The sequence below is a fragment of the Apaloderma vittatum genome, unplaced genomic scaffold (assembly GCF_000703405.1).
Source record: "Apaloderma vittatum isolate BGI_N311 unplaced genomic scaffold, ASM70340v1 scaffold11378, whole genome shotgun sequence".
In the NCBI taxonomy this organism is placed as follows: domain Eukaryota; kingdom Metazoa; phylum Chordata; class Aves; order Trogoniformes; family Trogonidae; genus Apaloderma; species Apaloderma vittatum.
In genome coordinates, this window is record NW_009732436.1 from 17,649 (window position 1) to 32,889 (window position 15,241).

General features: G+C 47.7%; 1 protein-coding gene across 1 annotated transcript; it reads right to left on the reverse strand.

The window, feature by feature from the left end:
* Positions 1 to 808: 808 nt before the first annotated feature.
* Positions 809 to 13,125, reverse strand: LOC104278524 (vitamin D3 hydroxylase-associated protein). The gene is made up of 15 exons (XM_009875529.1): positions 12,916 to 13,125; positions 11,822 to 11,935; positions 11,334 to 11,477; positions 10,871 to 11,004; positions 10,351 to 10,557; positions 9,753 to 9,793; positions 8,392 to 8,516; positions 7,534 to 7,659; positions 6,748 to 6,845; positions 5,815 to 5,914; positions 5,225 to 5,268; positions 4,540 to 4,579; positions 2,346 to 2,454; positions 1,329 to 1,474; positions 809 to 1,032 (listed from the first exon to the last, which is right to left on the reverse strand). The coding sequence occupies exons 1-15, from the start codon at positions 13,123 to 13,125 to the stop codon at positions 904 to 906; spliced, it is 1,767 nt and encodes a 588-aa protein (XP_009873831.1). The 3' UTR covers positions 809 to 903.
* Between the last annotated feature and the right edge of the window lie 2,116 nt (positions 13,126 to 15,241).

The following is a 15,241-nucleotide window of genomic DNA, read 5'->3' on the forward strand; positions in this document are numbered from 1 at the left end:
TGAAGGACCCACGGAAAGGTTTGAAAGACAGTGGCACGGCGTTGGGGGTGTGGGCAGGAGCTGCCATCCTCTTGCCAGCCCAGGATGGGTCTGGAGGAAGAACTCTCCTGCAAACCTAAAGTTATGTGCCTCCTTGAGTTTCAGCACCTGAGCTCAACAGACAGGAAGCACCAAACTGTGAATGCTCTAAATGTAGGTGCAGAAATGCTTAAACTCGGGTTTCCCTCAAGTGCTTGCAGGTGATAAAAAAAAATAAATCCAAGCAGCCAACTGGAAGAAACAATGAGGAACAGGAGCGAAGACAGACCAGTCACCATTTCTCAGAGCTTATACTTAAACAAAGAAAATCAGGCTTCCCACTACTCACGGCACAGTCAAGCTGCAGAGCCCACTGCTGCACGACAGCGTGGAGATCAAGAGTAAATGATTTCAGGAAGGGGCCCAACAAGGTCATGAAAGAGACCTGTATTGGCTGCTAGCCTTTGCCATAAAGTCTCTTAGCCAACCAATGGCACAGACAGAGACGGAATCGTGCCTTTGCCAGGTTATACTCTCCCACAAACATCTGCTCTTGCCCAGAAGTAAAATACTGGAGTAGACAGCTTTTCAGTCTTGTATAATGCAAAAGGCATCATTGCACTATAGTTATTAGACTTCTCTGGTCCAGCATTAACTCTCATTCCTTCTCTCTTTTTTTTTTTCTTTTTGACTCAGTTTAACAAGGAAGGACAATCTGGACAGGGATGAGATTTTTGCTGACTATTTTTATACAGCATTTATTGCCAGTTCATTGAAACAGCGGTACAGGTTGCTATCTACTTTGCTTTGTGCATCAGCTAGAAGGTGGCTGGAGTGAAGGGCAGGGAATGAAAAGTCATCATAGTGAAGGTAGGTCTCCAGAAATTACATATTTCTCTTTGCACCACGAGCAAGCGTCTCCACCTCCTTCATGAAGCGAAGGCACAGCTCCTCCTGCCATGGCAGAGCCACACATTGGACGGCCACCGGCAGCCCCACGGCTCCTTCCACAGCCTGCAAAAATGAAGCACCATGCTGAGTCAGAGCACCTGAAGAGGCACACAAGAGAACTCTGTCTTTTCATACTAAAGAAAGAGAAGACAAAAGAAAAACATGTTAGGGGACGGTTGTCGGGCTGATGCACACCAGCCTAGCTGCACCGCATGTGGGGCAGTAACACGCTGTATGCAAACTGCATTACTAAACAAGCTCCCATTCTCATCAGGAGATGTAGAGAAACCTTGGGAAAACATGCCAGAGTCATATCAGTCATAACTTTCTGCTAAGACTTAAGCTCTTTCCCCACTGACCTCTTTCAGCCTCTTATCCCAAGGGTCTCTGTAGTACCCTCGGTAACGCTTCAGTTCTTCTTCATCAGCTCTCGTGACTGTGCTGACCGGCACCACCCCAGCAGGGAAGTTTAAGACATTGTACAGGTTGGTATAGGAGGTCGCAGCTGGAAAAGATCACACAGAACATGCAAAAATTAGTGTGCTGGGTCACCAGTGACTTTCAGATGATAATTGGGGTTGCAGGAATTGTAGATCAGACTTGCTGCATCTGAAGAGACCATGAAAACATGCTGCTTTCAAAGAGACTTTTGATGGAGAGGTTTGAGGGACACATGGCTTCTGAGACCAGAGACAGACCCATGCCTTCACCTGTCAGTCAGGCGGAGCTTAGATCTGCTCTGGGAGAGACAGATATGAGTATTTAACCTGATTCAGAGTCTTCATCTATGTCTTCCACACCCCAGACAGAAATCCCAGTTATCTTTTCAAGGTAATCCAGATGTCCAGTTCTGTAACACCATCTTGGGGATTTTGGATCCCAAAGGACCGTTGCTAGAGAGATGGAGGACCCTGACTGTTTGGTGGAAGCTATAAAAAGTTGCCTTTTTCTGCAAGCCATGGGCAACGAGCCTTTCAGCTATTTGCAGAGTCTTGGGAAATGCAAGATAGCCATATGCAGAAGAGCCTTGCCTTATACTGAAGTCTACCACCGCTCTGACAACTATCCTCACAGCCACTCTGTGTTGCAAGAGCAGCTCTTGAGCTTTCTACAGGACAGACGACGCAGGGGAAACTCACTCATGAATGACTGGGACAAATGTGCCACTAATTGCTGACCCATAATAATCCAAACACCTGCAGCTCAGATGAGAGAGGGGCATGAGAAGACCCACCCAGAGGAGACCTCTTATTTGCTTCCTAACCCAGAGGGAAGACCAAGCACCGCACATGGCTCAGGGAACGTCCAAGAGACCAAAATATCTTTCTCCAGCTCTGCGCACAAACACCATCCAGAGACACCGCAATGGAGATTACCAAAGAGCTTTCCCGCGTAGCCGTGGTTAAAAGCTGGCCCCAGCGCAGGACAAAGCATCACATCCAGCCTTAGCTTCCTCCATTTGGCAATGAATTCAGTGCGGTAAACCTAGAAGAAAAGACAGAGGAGTTGATAAACAATGTCTGTTGGACAGCAGTGGCATATCAATGTCTACAGCATAGGAAAAGGAGTTAAAAAAACCCTTCCTGGCTACAACTGAAAAATCAAGCAAAATCTGAGCTGTGCTTTGAAAGAGCCAATGGATTTTGTTCTTCCACCATTAGGTTTCCTGCAAGAATACCATGTGCTGCTCAGACATTCATGCTAGGTGGACATTTCAGAGTTGATTTCTTCAGGTATTAACCCAGCCTTTCCTATGAATAGTTTTGTCTTTGAATTTTACTGAAAGATCAACAATAGTTTGAAGAATTATGTCTAGCTGGCTAAAAAGTCAGATTTCCTAAAAGTTTTGCTTATTTTGGTAGAAGAATCTAGAAGACACGAATTCAAAATATTTTCACAAAAACTTCTTTCACTCTGCATCAGGATACAGGTAGGAAAGAGAAGCAGCAAGAGACAGCTAGGCAAGCCTGAGGTCTTCCCCCAACAATGCAGGAGGCACAGCTTCAGGTTGGTATTGTAGATCTAAGAAAAAATTGCAGTGTGGTTACCACAGCTTCGCTAAACATCAGGCAGTGAATGACTCCATCCTCAGAGCACTGTTCCACTTTGTCTCAGCAAATAGACAGGGATGGACCACAGTGTGACAGCTTCTGCAGCCATATTCTGGTTACAGGGACACATTTGTCCCACGGTCCAACCCCTGTTCTGCTCAGCTCTTTCACTCCAAGTTTCCTGTACAAGGGCCATCTCACAAAAGCCCCAGGCACAAGGCTCTTTTTTTAAGTCTGACTTCAATTTCCATCTGCAGTCTGAGATCCTTCCTGTTGGAAGTTCAGCAAATGAGATGGGTTTCCAGGAAATACAGTCAGTGTAGCTAACCTGATTGGTTTTTTTCCCGACAGAAAAGCTCACTGCTAGCCAAAAGGTTTGATTCAGTTCTCATTTGCAGTAGATGAAAAAATGCGAAGATGGTTTCACTGAAGAAAAATGGTCCAAAATATCTCCGAGGCTTATAAAATTTTTGAGAGTTTTCTTTTTGGTTGTGTGGTTTTTATTGCTGTTGTTCTTTTGGTTTTGTGGGGGTTTTTTTGTTTCTTTTTAGGGGGGAGGAATCTGGTTTCACGTAAAAAAAATCCAAACTCAAACTCTTTTTCTTCCAAACATCCCCATCAGCCCAGTGACCAGGAAGGTTTGAGGAATTTTTTTCCTTCTGCCCTATAATCTGTCAGGTCTGCTGCAAGGGAGCATTTATGTCCATAGATGGAGCCTGCGTGGTGCAGGCTGGGGACACGTTTCTTCTCGGGGAGGGTGACCCAGGGAACACAGATCCTGCCTTGTGGGAGGACACCGAAACAGCTCACCTCCTTCAGCCTTGCAAAACACCAGCTGAAAGGGGATACAATTGCTCTCTATAAATAGATCAAGAACGAGGAAGGCAGTGGAAAATACCAGCGAGGAGTGGTGCTATTTCAGCTCAGGGACAGGAATAAGACAGGGATAAACTGAAAGAGAATAAACAGCATAGGAAATATGAAGGTTTCCAACCGTCAAAGCAGCGAGGAGAAGCACTGCCCAATTAAAAAAAAAAAACCAAACAAAACACCCAACAAACTGCAAGCATAAAACTCGAGTGCTTTTAAAGAGGAACCTGATCAGTTCGTGGGCAGCACAGGACTCTGTTGTCCTGGAGAACCATGTGCTGTCCTATGTTTGTGATCCCAAATGAGTTCACACAAAATCCAACTAAGCCAGAGTTCACAACCACAATTTTTGACTCCCAAGGTCTCTGCCTGGTAGCTCAAGCATGCTCTTAACTAGCAACAATAGCACCTAACATTTGAAACGAAGTATTCGTATCAGATGGAAAGAAGACAAAAATGAAGCCTCATCTGTAGTGGCTGCTCTTATGCTATTTCTGCTTAGAAAATGCAGGGCAAAGGATATTTTTTCCCTCCACATCTCCATTTCCAACTCCAAATCCATCACAGAGCTCAAAGCACTTGCTAATAAACTTCAGAGATCTCTCACTATATTTAGTAAGGGGGAGAAAAAATAAAAATATCACATTACCGCCACTGCTCCATGCTGGTCCCAGAGGTTTTTGGCAGACCTAGAAAGGTGGCAGAACTAAATCAGCTTTGGGTCTGTGGCAAAAGAAAACAATTAACAAAATGCACTTTTTTATGTAAACCCCATGACCCTTCTGGGAACAAGCTATAGGATCACCCAGCTGGTTCAACTGAGTTCACACATGCTTACAGGTACATCAAAAGAGCTTATGTTAAGAGCATGCCACCATGTCTAGGTGCTCGGGCACCTGGGCAAAGATCATGGCAGTCTTCTAAATTGACGCACTCCCAGCTTGGTGTACCTCTGTTTCTCTTGGAGGAGCAGGTACCTCACGCCACACCTGCACGCAGAGACCTCTGCATTAACTTGGCACATGATGCCCTCGGCACCAGAATCCACCTGATGGGGAAAGTAGCCCGTATCTCTCTGTGCTGATCTCCATGGAGACATTCTAGCCCTGTCCTGATGAGGATCCTTAAGCTCTTAAAATCGTCTCTGGCTGCATAGCCCTGGGTAACCCTGTGCCAAGCCCAGGTGGTGCTGAGGCAGCACATATTCATGTGGCTCAGCCCGTGCTGCACAGCTCTGTGACAGGGCTTTGCACAGTGAGCTGGCATCTACCTGCCTGAACTGGCTGACACATCCATGTGTATCCCCTTTCTAGAGCTACTTCAGTGTGTCTTACCCCACTCCACAGAGAGCGCTGAGATCCCGAGCAATTCGTGGGTACTTTGGGAGAAGAGAAGAACTTGAGATTAGTCAAGAACAGTGCAGCTGAAATAGCTGGCTACCACACGACTGAATTTTGGGCACACTTCTTGTCCTAGCAGAAGTGGCTCTGAAGAAGAGGTGTGGTTTCCAGTGTAGTGATTTTACTCCCATGTTAATTTATACATTTAATCACAACATGTACCAATAAGGCCACACTGCTAGCCCTGGAGAGCATGTCCTGGATGTGAGGATGCTCTTCAGATCCTTGGTAGTGATACCCGTTTCCTTGGAGCCCATCACTGGTTGAGCTATATGGCTCATGGGCTCCTGAGAACGGATTGTATTTCAACATCTCCATGCAAAACTCTCAAAAAAGGCTGTCACAGACCCATTGAATAAGTTCAGCCTGGGTTTATGGACTAAATGTATTTAAGTGTATTTCGCTATGCTCATCGTGAAGCGGCAAAGCACTCCCAGAGAGGCGCAGCCTACCTCCCTGCACACAAAAACTTCCCCACCTTATAGGTTTCCTCTAACACAGATGGGACACGTTCACACACTTACTATGGGTTTCAAAATGATAGCCAAGATCCGTTTCACCAGAGTAGGAAGCCTGTAAGTATTGAACTGAGATTTCAGGTTGGGATCCACAATGTCTCCTTTGCTGGAAGGGCAGAGAGTAAAAAGTCAAGACAAGCCATACAATCACAGAATGGTTTGGGTTGGAAGGGACCTTAAAGATCATCTGGTTCCAACCCCCTTGCCCTGGACAGGGACACCTCCCACTAGACCAGGTTGCTCAAAGTCTCATTCAGTCTGGCCTTGAACTAGGAATGAGGGATCCACAACTTCTCCGGGCAACCTGCTCCAGTGTCTCACCACCCTCTAAGTGAAGAAATGTGCCATCTGTGCCAAAGCACAGCAATAGCATTTCCAAAGCAGGGTTTGTCTTAGAGGGAAGCTGCTAGAAGGTAAAATAGCTCATTTCAATCTGAAACACTGAACAAGAGATGCTTGTGCAGGGTTTAGATACTCAAGTGTAAATGCTCACTGCCAAACTCACAGAGAAATAAGTATTTTACTGCCCATGTTGTCAGTGCCATAGAGGCTCTGGAGTGCTTTGCAGCAGTGGGACCACATACAACCCTGGGCATGAAGTGAGTGAGCAGCTGGGTGGGTGTTTGGGCTAGCCAGGGCTAACCCACCACACCTCTGTAGGAAGTTCTGTAATGTGTGATGTTTCCTAATCACACACAGAAAAGCAGTAGCCACACCACTGCTGACATGTGGTCCCTTATCACTCTACTGCATTATCCCTGTGTGTGAACTGCTCTTGTGAACGAGCTGCTGCTCCTGAAAAATTCATCCTTCCAGAAATTGCACCTATGCAGCCCATTATTCAGTTTGCACCCGCAAAAATATAAACACTCTGGATGCAACCACTGGCTATATGGTGCCAAGTCTGATGGCCCACACTGAAATAGGGTTTTTACTCACAAGCAGTCCACCAGGTGAGCAGCACCATCTGAGAAAATCCCTCTGGTGAACAGCTCATCGACCATGTAGTCAATCTTGGGTGGCGCAAAGGGAACAAGCTGCAAGAAAACCATCTTTGTTCAAGAGGTAGCAGAGACGAATGATTTATTCTGTGAACCTCCCTGCCTCCCTAGTGAGGTGAGTGGGAAGTTTAGGCTCTCCTTGCTGCTGTATGACAGCAAGACCTCATTTTCAATGGGACCTGGGTGAGCAGCATCTGCCCACTGTCCTTTCCTGTCCCCAAGGCATTAACACATATTGTGATCCAGCACAGGCTCCACTCTCCCACATGTTAGAGAAGAATTCTTAGAGGCTTCGAAACACCCAATTCAGAAAACCCCATTGGTGGAACAGAATAATTTAAGCTAGAAGAGGTCCCTGAGGGTTCAGCTGCTGCAACTCCCTTCGCACTTACCATCCAGGAAATCCATAAACTGTGTTTAACAGCTGAGGGATCATGGAAACTGTTGTATGTTTGATATTTATGGGAACACCAAACACAAAACAGTACTTGAGAAAAGGCATGACTTAGAGATAACTGAAGACGACTCGCATGTCTGCTAGGACAGTAATATAAACAAGATCACTTCAGTTTGGGAAACAAACTGTTGCATTTGCATTCCTCTTTGCAATCCTTGCAGCAGGGAGGGATGGTCCCTCTTTTATGAGCAGCAAAAACAGAGATAGGAAGCAATTTGTCCAAACTCTGTAAGGAGCAGGATAGTAGCTCCTGGCATGAAAACCCACCGTATGCCCTGCATCCTCAAGGAGCTTTCTGGTCTGCTGGATGGCCCGTTTCATGCTGGGTGAGGGCTGGAAGTAGCCATCTTCTTCATAATATCCAATCCGAAGTGGTTTTGAACTGGTGTAAACCTGTGAGAAGAGTAGCCTTCAGTTGCACACGTGAGACCTAGAAGACTGGACCATTCCCAGGGCTCAGGGAGGCAGCAACTGAGGTCTCCAGGGTTGGAGTAATGATGGGAGCAATAGGGCTGGTGGAAAACAGTATTGTCCAGAACATCAGTCTGCAGCAGTGGTTCTTGGTGTGGTCCTCCTGCTTTGAGACAGCAGGTGTGATAGCACCTGTACAGACTACATGCCTGGCTACAGAGTTTAGGGGCTGTTCTTCTAGAGTAAGCAACTGGTCTGTATTGTCTGGGTGTCAGGGACAACTGAAAGAGCCTAGTATGCTAGGGCCACCATCAGATGGTAGAAGCACAGAGCTAACGGCAAAGGGCAATGATTTCTCAGGTCTGTGACTATTAAATAGGGTGCTCTTTAATTAAAGGTGTGAGGGATTAATTCATCTGATCAGGAGAAATCAGATCCTTTAGGGATTGGGCCAGGATGGAGCCAGCAAGTTTGTTCTGGACATTGCTGGGAAAGGAAAGGGGTCAGCATCCAGAAAGTTTTATCAGGGCAAGCCAACAGGGGCCTGCCAACCCTGATGTGTGTCTGCTTCTTGTGGTTGCTCACACTGCTCAGAAGGACACTTCCTTCCCTGGGTCTTTCAATATCTTGAGATGTGAAACCAGACAGGAATCTCCCGAGAACACATTTTGTTGCTGGGCAAATGAAGACATGGGATTGGCTCCTGAGCCTTACCTCCTCATCAAACGGGAGCGGGGGCACAGTGGGGTCCAGCCGGAACATCTCCTGGCAGAGCAGCGCCTTCATGCAGAGGGCCAGGCTGTCCACATCTCTCGCCATCGGCCCCAGCATTCCTGTCACTGCAAGCACAAAGGCCCTGTCAAGTGCCGGTAGATGGGCTGGTGCTGTCTCATAGTTACTAGCAGGAGCCCAGCATGCAAGACTTTCAACCAGACCAAGGAAGAGAAATAGGGAATAAGCATGATGTGCAAGAAGTGAGGAAGGAGGTCCCTCAAGGACAATCCATAAGTCTGAGACAGCAGAGGCAACCTACTGAGGCTGACCTTCTGGGCAAGGCTTCTGCAAGCACAAGGTCGGCTCAAGAGGAGCAAGGACTGCAGCCCTCCTGTCAGTAAGCCAGCATTACCTCCTGGAAGCATCTCCAGCGAAACATCCCAGGCCTTTGGGATGCACAACTCACATTTCTCACTGCTACGTATGCATTGCATTGCGTGAACGGGTATTGATTTCATTCTGCTCTGATCCAGCCTAACACCTGTGTGGTGGTGTGTTCCCCTTTGTTTCTCCTTAAAGAAATACCCACCAGTGGTGGTCATGATGGCCACATCTGGTTTAAGACAGATAACAACACAACGGTTAAGGGCTATAAATCTTGCTCAGCAGCTGAAAGGTAGTTGAGCATGCGCCAACTGAAATATGGCTGGTATGCAAAAATGGCTATAAGTCATCATCTTACTCCATCAAGAGAGGATGGCCCCAGGGCCTGAAGGCAAAGCCCTTACCATGTCAGATACTCAGTAAGTGAACTGGGAATAAGCATGCTGAAACTTTGAAATCTTAGCAAAGCGGTATAAAGGGTTGATTGCACACGCATAATACTTTAGACCGCTGACCAGCTTTGGGACTAGGATTGGATCCAGTCGCATCTAGATTCCTCTCTAAGCAGTTTAGAAAGCAAAGGGGCCCTTTCTGAACCTTGGGACTCAATGGGAGGGTCTCCCTGACAGTTTTGTCTGACCTTGTCCTCTACACACTAAATAATCAAGTGTATTTTGCCATCAAACTTTGTTAAATCCCTGTCACATTTGCTAACAAACTTAGCTAAATCACTGATTTACATCAGTAAACACATTGCTACTTCTGTGTTACGAGTGAAGTGTGTCACTCTATCCATGACAGCTCACCAACATCCAGAACAGAATAAATGGTGCAAAAACGGTAACAGCACAAAGCAGACCCTGCTCTAACGGCCATGAGACACATCATTGAGCAAGCACATTTGCTGGCATTTCAGCAACAGGAGATGTAAGAAGCAAAGGTCTGACAGTAGTAACACATCATCTGGGTGGACTTACCCGAATTCATTCCTATGATAGGAGAAACCACGCCCAATTTGCTACGAACAAAACGGGAGAAGCAGGTTAGCAGCAGCTCTTGCCGTAAGGCAAGTCACCATGCTGACTTTCCATTTGTCCCCAGACACCCAGTCAACAGCCAAGAGGGCAAAATGTCCCAAAAAGACTTGACACTTTCTAGGCTAGGAAGACTTCCCTGGGCTTTGAGCTGCTAGGGGCTAGAGACAGTCTTTATCACCTCCTTTCCCTGGTGCATCGAATCCTTCATCTGTGAACGCACAATGTCTGATAAACAGAGAACACTTAGAAGCAAAGGAAGTGCAGGAAAACATCTGAAAAGGAGATAACCTTGTAGCGTTTGCTTTAGGCATCCTGGCCAGGGCTATTAAAAGTTGAGCAAGTCTTTGCTTACGGATGGAGACCACCACGTATCATTAACAGAGCCATTAGCCCTAGCTGACAATGAAACAGGCAGGGTAGAGTTGCTAACTGCAACCTGGAGGAAACCACAGACACTACCGCAAAGTCTTATGGGCTGTGGGGGACATTTTGCAGCCTCCACGGTGGGAGGAGAAAGAGGACAGATGTTGGGATGTACCTGATCCTGCTGCCTGTGGGTTTGAGCCCGCAGAGCCCGCAGAAGCTGGAGGGCAGGCGGATGCTGCCAGCTACATCCGAGCCGATGCCCAGGATGGAGCCTCCTCCTGCGATCAGAGCTCCTTCCCCTCCGGAGGATCCCCCGGGGCTCTTCTGGTGGTTGAGAGGGTTCAGCGTCTGGCCAAAGATCAGGTTACTGCAATCATAGCTGGGGAGAAGATAATCAGCAGGTGAATGAGGTCCTTCTGTCTCTGCAAACCACAAATACAGGGCACAGAGCGTCTGTGCAGGAATTAAACCCAGCAGGTAGAATCAGCATGAAGGAGATTTGTTGCGACAGCTGAATTTAAGAAGAGGCATCAAATGTAAGAGAAATAATTTCAGATTAAAATGAGGAGGCAATTAACTCAGTGTGCACGATTAGCTTGAACAAAGGTGGGAGCTTGTGTATGTGGGCCCACCCTCTCAGACAGCAAGAGTCCCATGTCATAGCATTTTCATGAAGGCGAACACAAGATTACTTTATCATTGTCTGCGGGATGTTGGTTTTCACAAAGGGGATTGCCCCCTGGCTCTTTAAAACCTGGACGATGACACTGTCTTCTTCCTTCACTTGGCCCAGAAACTTCACCATCCCTCCAGAGGAGATGTGACCCTTGGGGACGGAAAGCAAAACTCTTTAGGTACCAGGAAAGATGCTGCTTGGAGCTGTGACAATAACTGACACCAGTCATGATGCCTCCTGCGACAAAGTTCCCACCTAACTTTTCTTGCAGGTAGAACAAGACCCAACTACCTCAGGGAAAACCAGGTAAGAGCAGGTTAGAAATTTCTGCAGAAAGCAAAATTTTCATCAGAAGAAAGGCATTTTTGCAAGTCCCACAATATTTCGTCCAGATCTCTCTTAGCCAGTCCTGATGAGAATGGGACATCCTGGCTTATTCCCCAACCCAGGCCAAGGGGCAATGAGAATTAGGGATGTACCTTGCAGTTAATGTGGTCCTTGATGCTGATGGGAATGCCATAGAGCAGCCCCTTCTCCTTCTGCTTCTTCAGTTTCTGGAGCTGATCCTCACAGCCATGAATGAAGTCTATCACACAGTTCACCTCCCGAGTCACCTCCAAAGCCTCTCCAGAAAAGAGAAGAACAACAAGACAGATGAACGGATGGAAGGAAGGAAACAGTATTTCAATTGAGTTTTCAAGCTGAAAATTCAAGCTCCTCAAACCTCCAGCATTCATTATTCAGACCCTACCTATAAATTTTAGATGTTTCTTGCTGGTATAATTTTCTGCTCTGGATCTCCGTCCTACTTATTTGTCCTTAAAGCCACCCTTCAGACATCACCGTATCAACACATGGTAATCCTTAGCATTGCCCGTTCTCTCAGCAAACAAGCTGGTTTTTAATTTGAACCCCCCACTGCAGAAAAGCCCTGCAGCACCTCTCTCACGCTGTAGGCATCACTCACTTTGCCAATATAGGAGTAGAGGACACTTTCTGGGGACAGGGACCCCTCCTTCAGCTTCTCCACCAGCTCCACCATCGTCAGCGAGAGGATATGTGCAGTCTGGGTGCCTGGGTTCTGCAGAGGGTGGAAAATTGGGTGCAGAGGGAAGAAAATGACAGAAAAAGCCGGCATTGGGGCTGCAAATACTTAATTCTAACATCTGTCCAGCAATGACCTTGAATGGAGGATTTCTGGGAGACATTGCCTATAGAAATGCAGACCTCCCACATAGCGCTGCATGAGCTGGAGTAGGGAATTTGCTGACGGGGAATTTGCGGAGTCTTAGTTGATAAAAACAAAACCAAAACAGGCAGAAAACTGCCTCCTGACTGGATTGTTGCATGAACCTGTTAGAGAGGTTTGACCTGTCTCGTTTATTCTCCCGTAGGTCTTCACCCCCCTTCTAATTCACAGGCAACGTGTTGAATAACAATTCAACCAGCTAAAGTTTTACAAAATTTATCATTAACATGGGGAAAAAAAAAAAGTGTGTGGGCTGTTTGCAACCTTCCCCCCTGAGAAAAGATCAGCGGTAGGTATTTATTACGGGTTTAAGACAAATTCTGAATCCAAGGACCTGACCTCCTGAAATCCAGGTGCTTCTTTACCTAGGCATGGGCAGGAAGAAGTGGCTTGTGGTCACGGATGTGCAGATGTTGGAGGGATGTGAAGCCCCCCCGCCCCATACTTTGAGGGTGATGGGGCAGACAGGTACCTATGGAGAGGCAGAGGTGAGAAGGATGGGAGAGGAGAAGGTTGGCAATAGGGACAGAGGAGGAGAAAAGGGCTTAGGGAGGTCTGGGGTGGCAATCTGATTCAGAGGGCCCCAAACTCTGATCCATCTTTCATTACCAGGATTCCCTCAACAGGTCTGTGTTAAGAAATATTTCCTTTATGCTGTCTTCACGGGAGATTTCTTTTGTGGTAATGGAGGGTGGTGACACTCAAAAAAATTGGTGATGTTCCAGTTGCCCTAACCACCATTCAAAGGATTTATCAGCACTCCCCCACTTCTTTGGTTAAGCAGAATACAATCCCTTCCTCCCACACACAACCTCTTGCTTAAACCAGCGAGCTGCCTTCTCCATTCGCTCCAGGGCCAGATCCCGTGTCCTTCTCGCTTCCTCCATCTTCTGCTGGATCTGCCTACGTTCCAGCCATTTCAGTAGCCCCACGGCTGCAGCTGAGCTGCAGAGCAGAGCTGAGAGAACGCGAGGGTCTCCCCATGACGGATCTAGGACCTGCCACAGTCGCTCTTGGGTCATGATTTCTCTCCCAGTCCTTCCTCTTCTGGCCCAACTACAGAAACCTGGGTCTCTCACCTTCCCCTAAGACAGGCTGGTGAGTGCAGGCTGTGCAAGATCAGCTCTGAAGCAGTTGCATTAACAAAGTCCAGGAATGCACTTTTTAGACCATGGACTTTGAAAGGGTCTGCCTGCTGGAGAAGCATTGTGGGCTGGACTGCAAAGCAGCGTGCTCAGCTCACATAAGGTTTGGGGCAGGGCAGGTGTCCCCCAAGGCTGTGTCTCCCCAAGCCACTGGCGGCTGCTGCTGTACCTGGCTACACGCAGGGGACAAAGCTGATTAAAGCTGAATGTCTGCAAAACCTAGGTCTGGGTTATCCCTAATAATTAATGAACTCAAGCCCATTAACTAGAGGTGTTCAGCAATCATCGCTCTCCCTCAGGCATGTGCTGCCCTTTGAGCTTAGGACAACATAGCTCTGCTTGTCCTGGGGAACTTGGAGAAGGGAGTGAAATTGCATCTGTTAGAGAAGAGGGAGCTCAGGGGAACCAGAGCATGAAGGTGCAAGCAGGACACAGTGACTCTGGAAAGGCAGCACGGAAGGAGCTATCTGGAGATGCCTTGAAGGAGTATGGCTGCTGTGTCATTTTCAAGCCAAGCCCCTTTGAAAAGCATTTTGTCAACCCAGATCAGTGGAAATCCCCTGTGGACTCAGTATCCTATCTGCTCTCCAGTTCCTAAGCCATCTTCCAGCTAGCACAAGGCAAAGGAGATGGACTATGCAGCCTTGCCAGCACCAGGTGCTGACGCCTGCCACAGGTGCTCCCCTCCCGTGGGACTGTCCCAGAAGTACAGAAAGGAAGGGTTGAAAAAAAAAAAATCTAATTTCTCTCAAACCTCAAGGATTTACAAGCCTACAAAGAAAGAACAAGAGATGTCTCTGAAGATTCACTGCCAAGATGCAAGGCAACGTTGCCGTATCTGGAGAGACGCTGGCTCTGTTCCAAGTCGGACAGCGGAGCTCGTCAAGTGGCTGCATCCAGGGTAATTACTCTCTGCTGGAGAGGTCTCATTTAGGGACTGAAAGCCAACAATCATGCTACTGTCGCATTACCTTGCCTGTTACAGACACGTCCCATGGGATTATTCCTGTGGCAGCACGGAGGGAACTCAGGGAAGAAGCAAGACCTTGTAGAGAAATTAGCCGCTGGCTGGAAAAGCTGAAGAGCAAAAAGAGCCAAACAACTCCGTGTGGATGTCACCAACCTCTCCCCATTGACTGGGGACGTTGCCCTGTCCCAGCCTTAAGCTTCAGTGTTGCCATTCACACCCATCTCGCTCTGTCCAGGCTGGGCTGGGAGCAGCCTGCAGCCAGCCCTTTTTGGCAACCTCAAGTCCCCAAAGCCACAGCAGCAGCTTCAGCCCTGCCTGATGCACCATCCCATGGCAACGGACATAGCTCACTGGAGGTCTTCGCTCTGGGCTTCCAGCCAGAAGCATTTACTGGTTCAGGTCCATCGGTGTCTCTGTCATTTGGACTCCTGCACCCTGCTCACCCCCATTCCAGGGAGAGAATGGTTAAACTAACAGAGCAAGGCAGTGCTTGGCTCTCCCAGGAGCATGGCTGTAGGCAGAATTGCTGCCCCTGGGACAACCTCATCCAGGCTTGAATTTTAAAATGCAAACAGATAAAGCCCATCCAGCATTTTCTGTGCAGGCAGGGAGCACCTGCAGCTGGTGAAAAACCCCACCCATGCTCTTCTGGGGCTTGGTTTTACATGGCATTCAGTCCCGAGATGTCTGGAGCTCCCTCTCCTTTTTTTTCAAAGCCTGCTGATACAGAATCAGGGTCCTGGAGGCTGCTTTCTCTTAGGTTGGGATAAACCTCTCCACCTAGCCCCTCAAAAGACCCTACATGCTTTTGCAGGATTCTCGTTTAAACAGTAATACATTAAAAACCCAAACATAAATCCTGACAGAGTTTTGGTACAATCCTCTTGTGATACTGCCGCAAAAGGAAAATGCTTTTGCTGTGGTACGGATCCACCCTTGGAAACCTGCCCAGAGCAGCCGCTGCTGCCAATCCCAGTGTCAGCGGCTGCCCGCCGCCTGGGAACCCCCACGGGAAACCCGCGC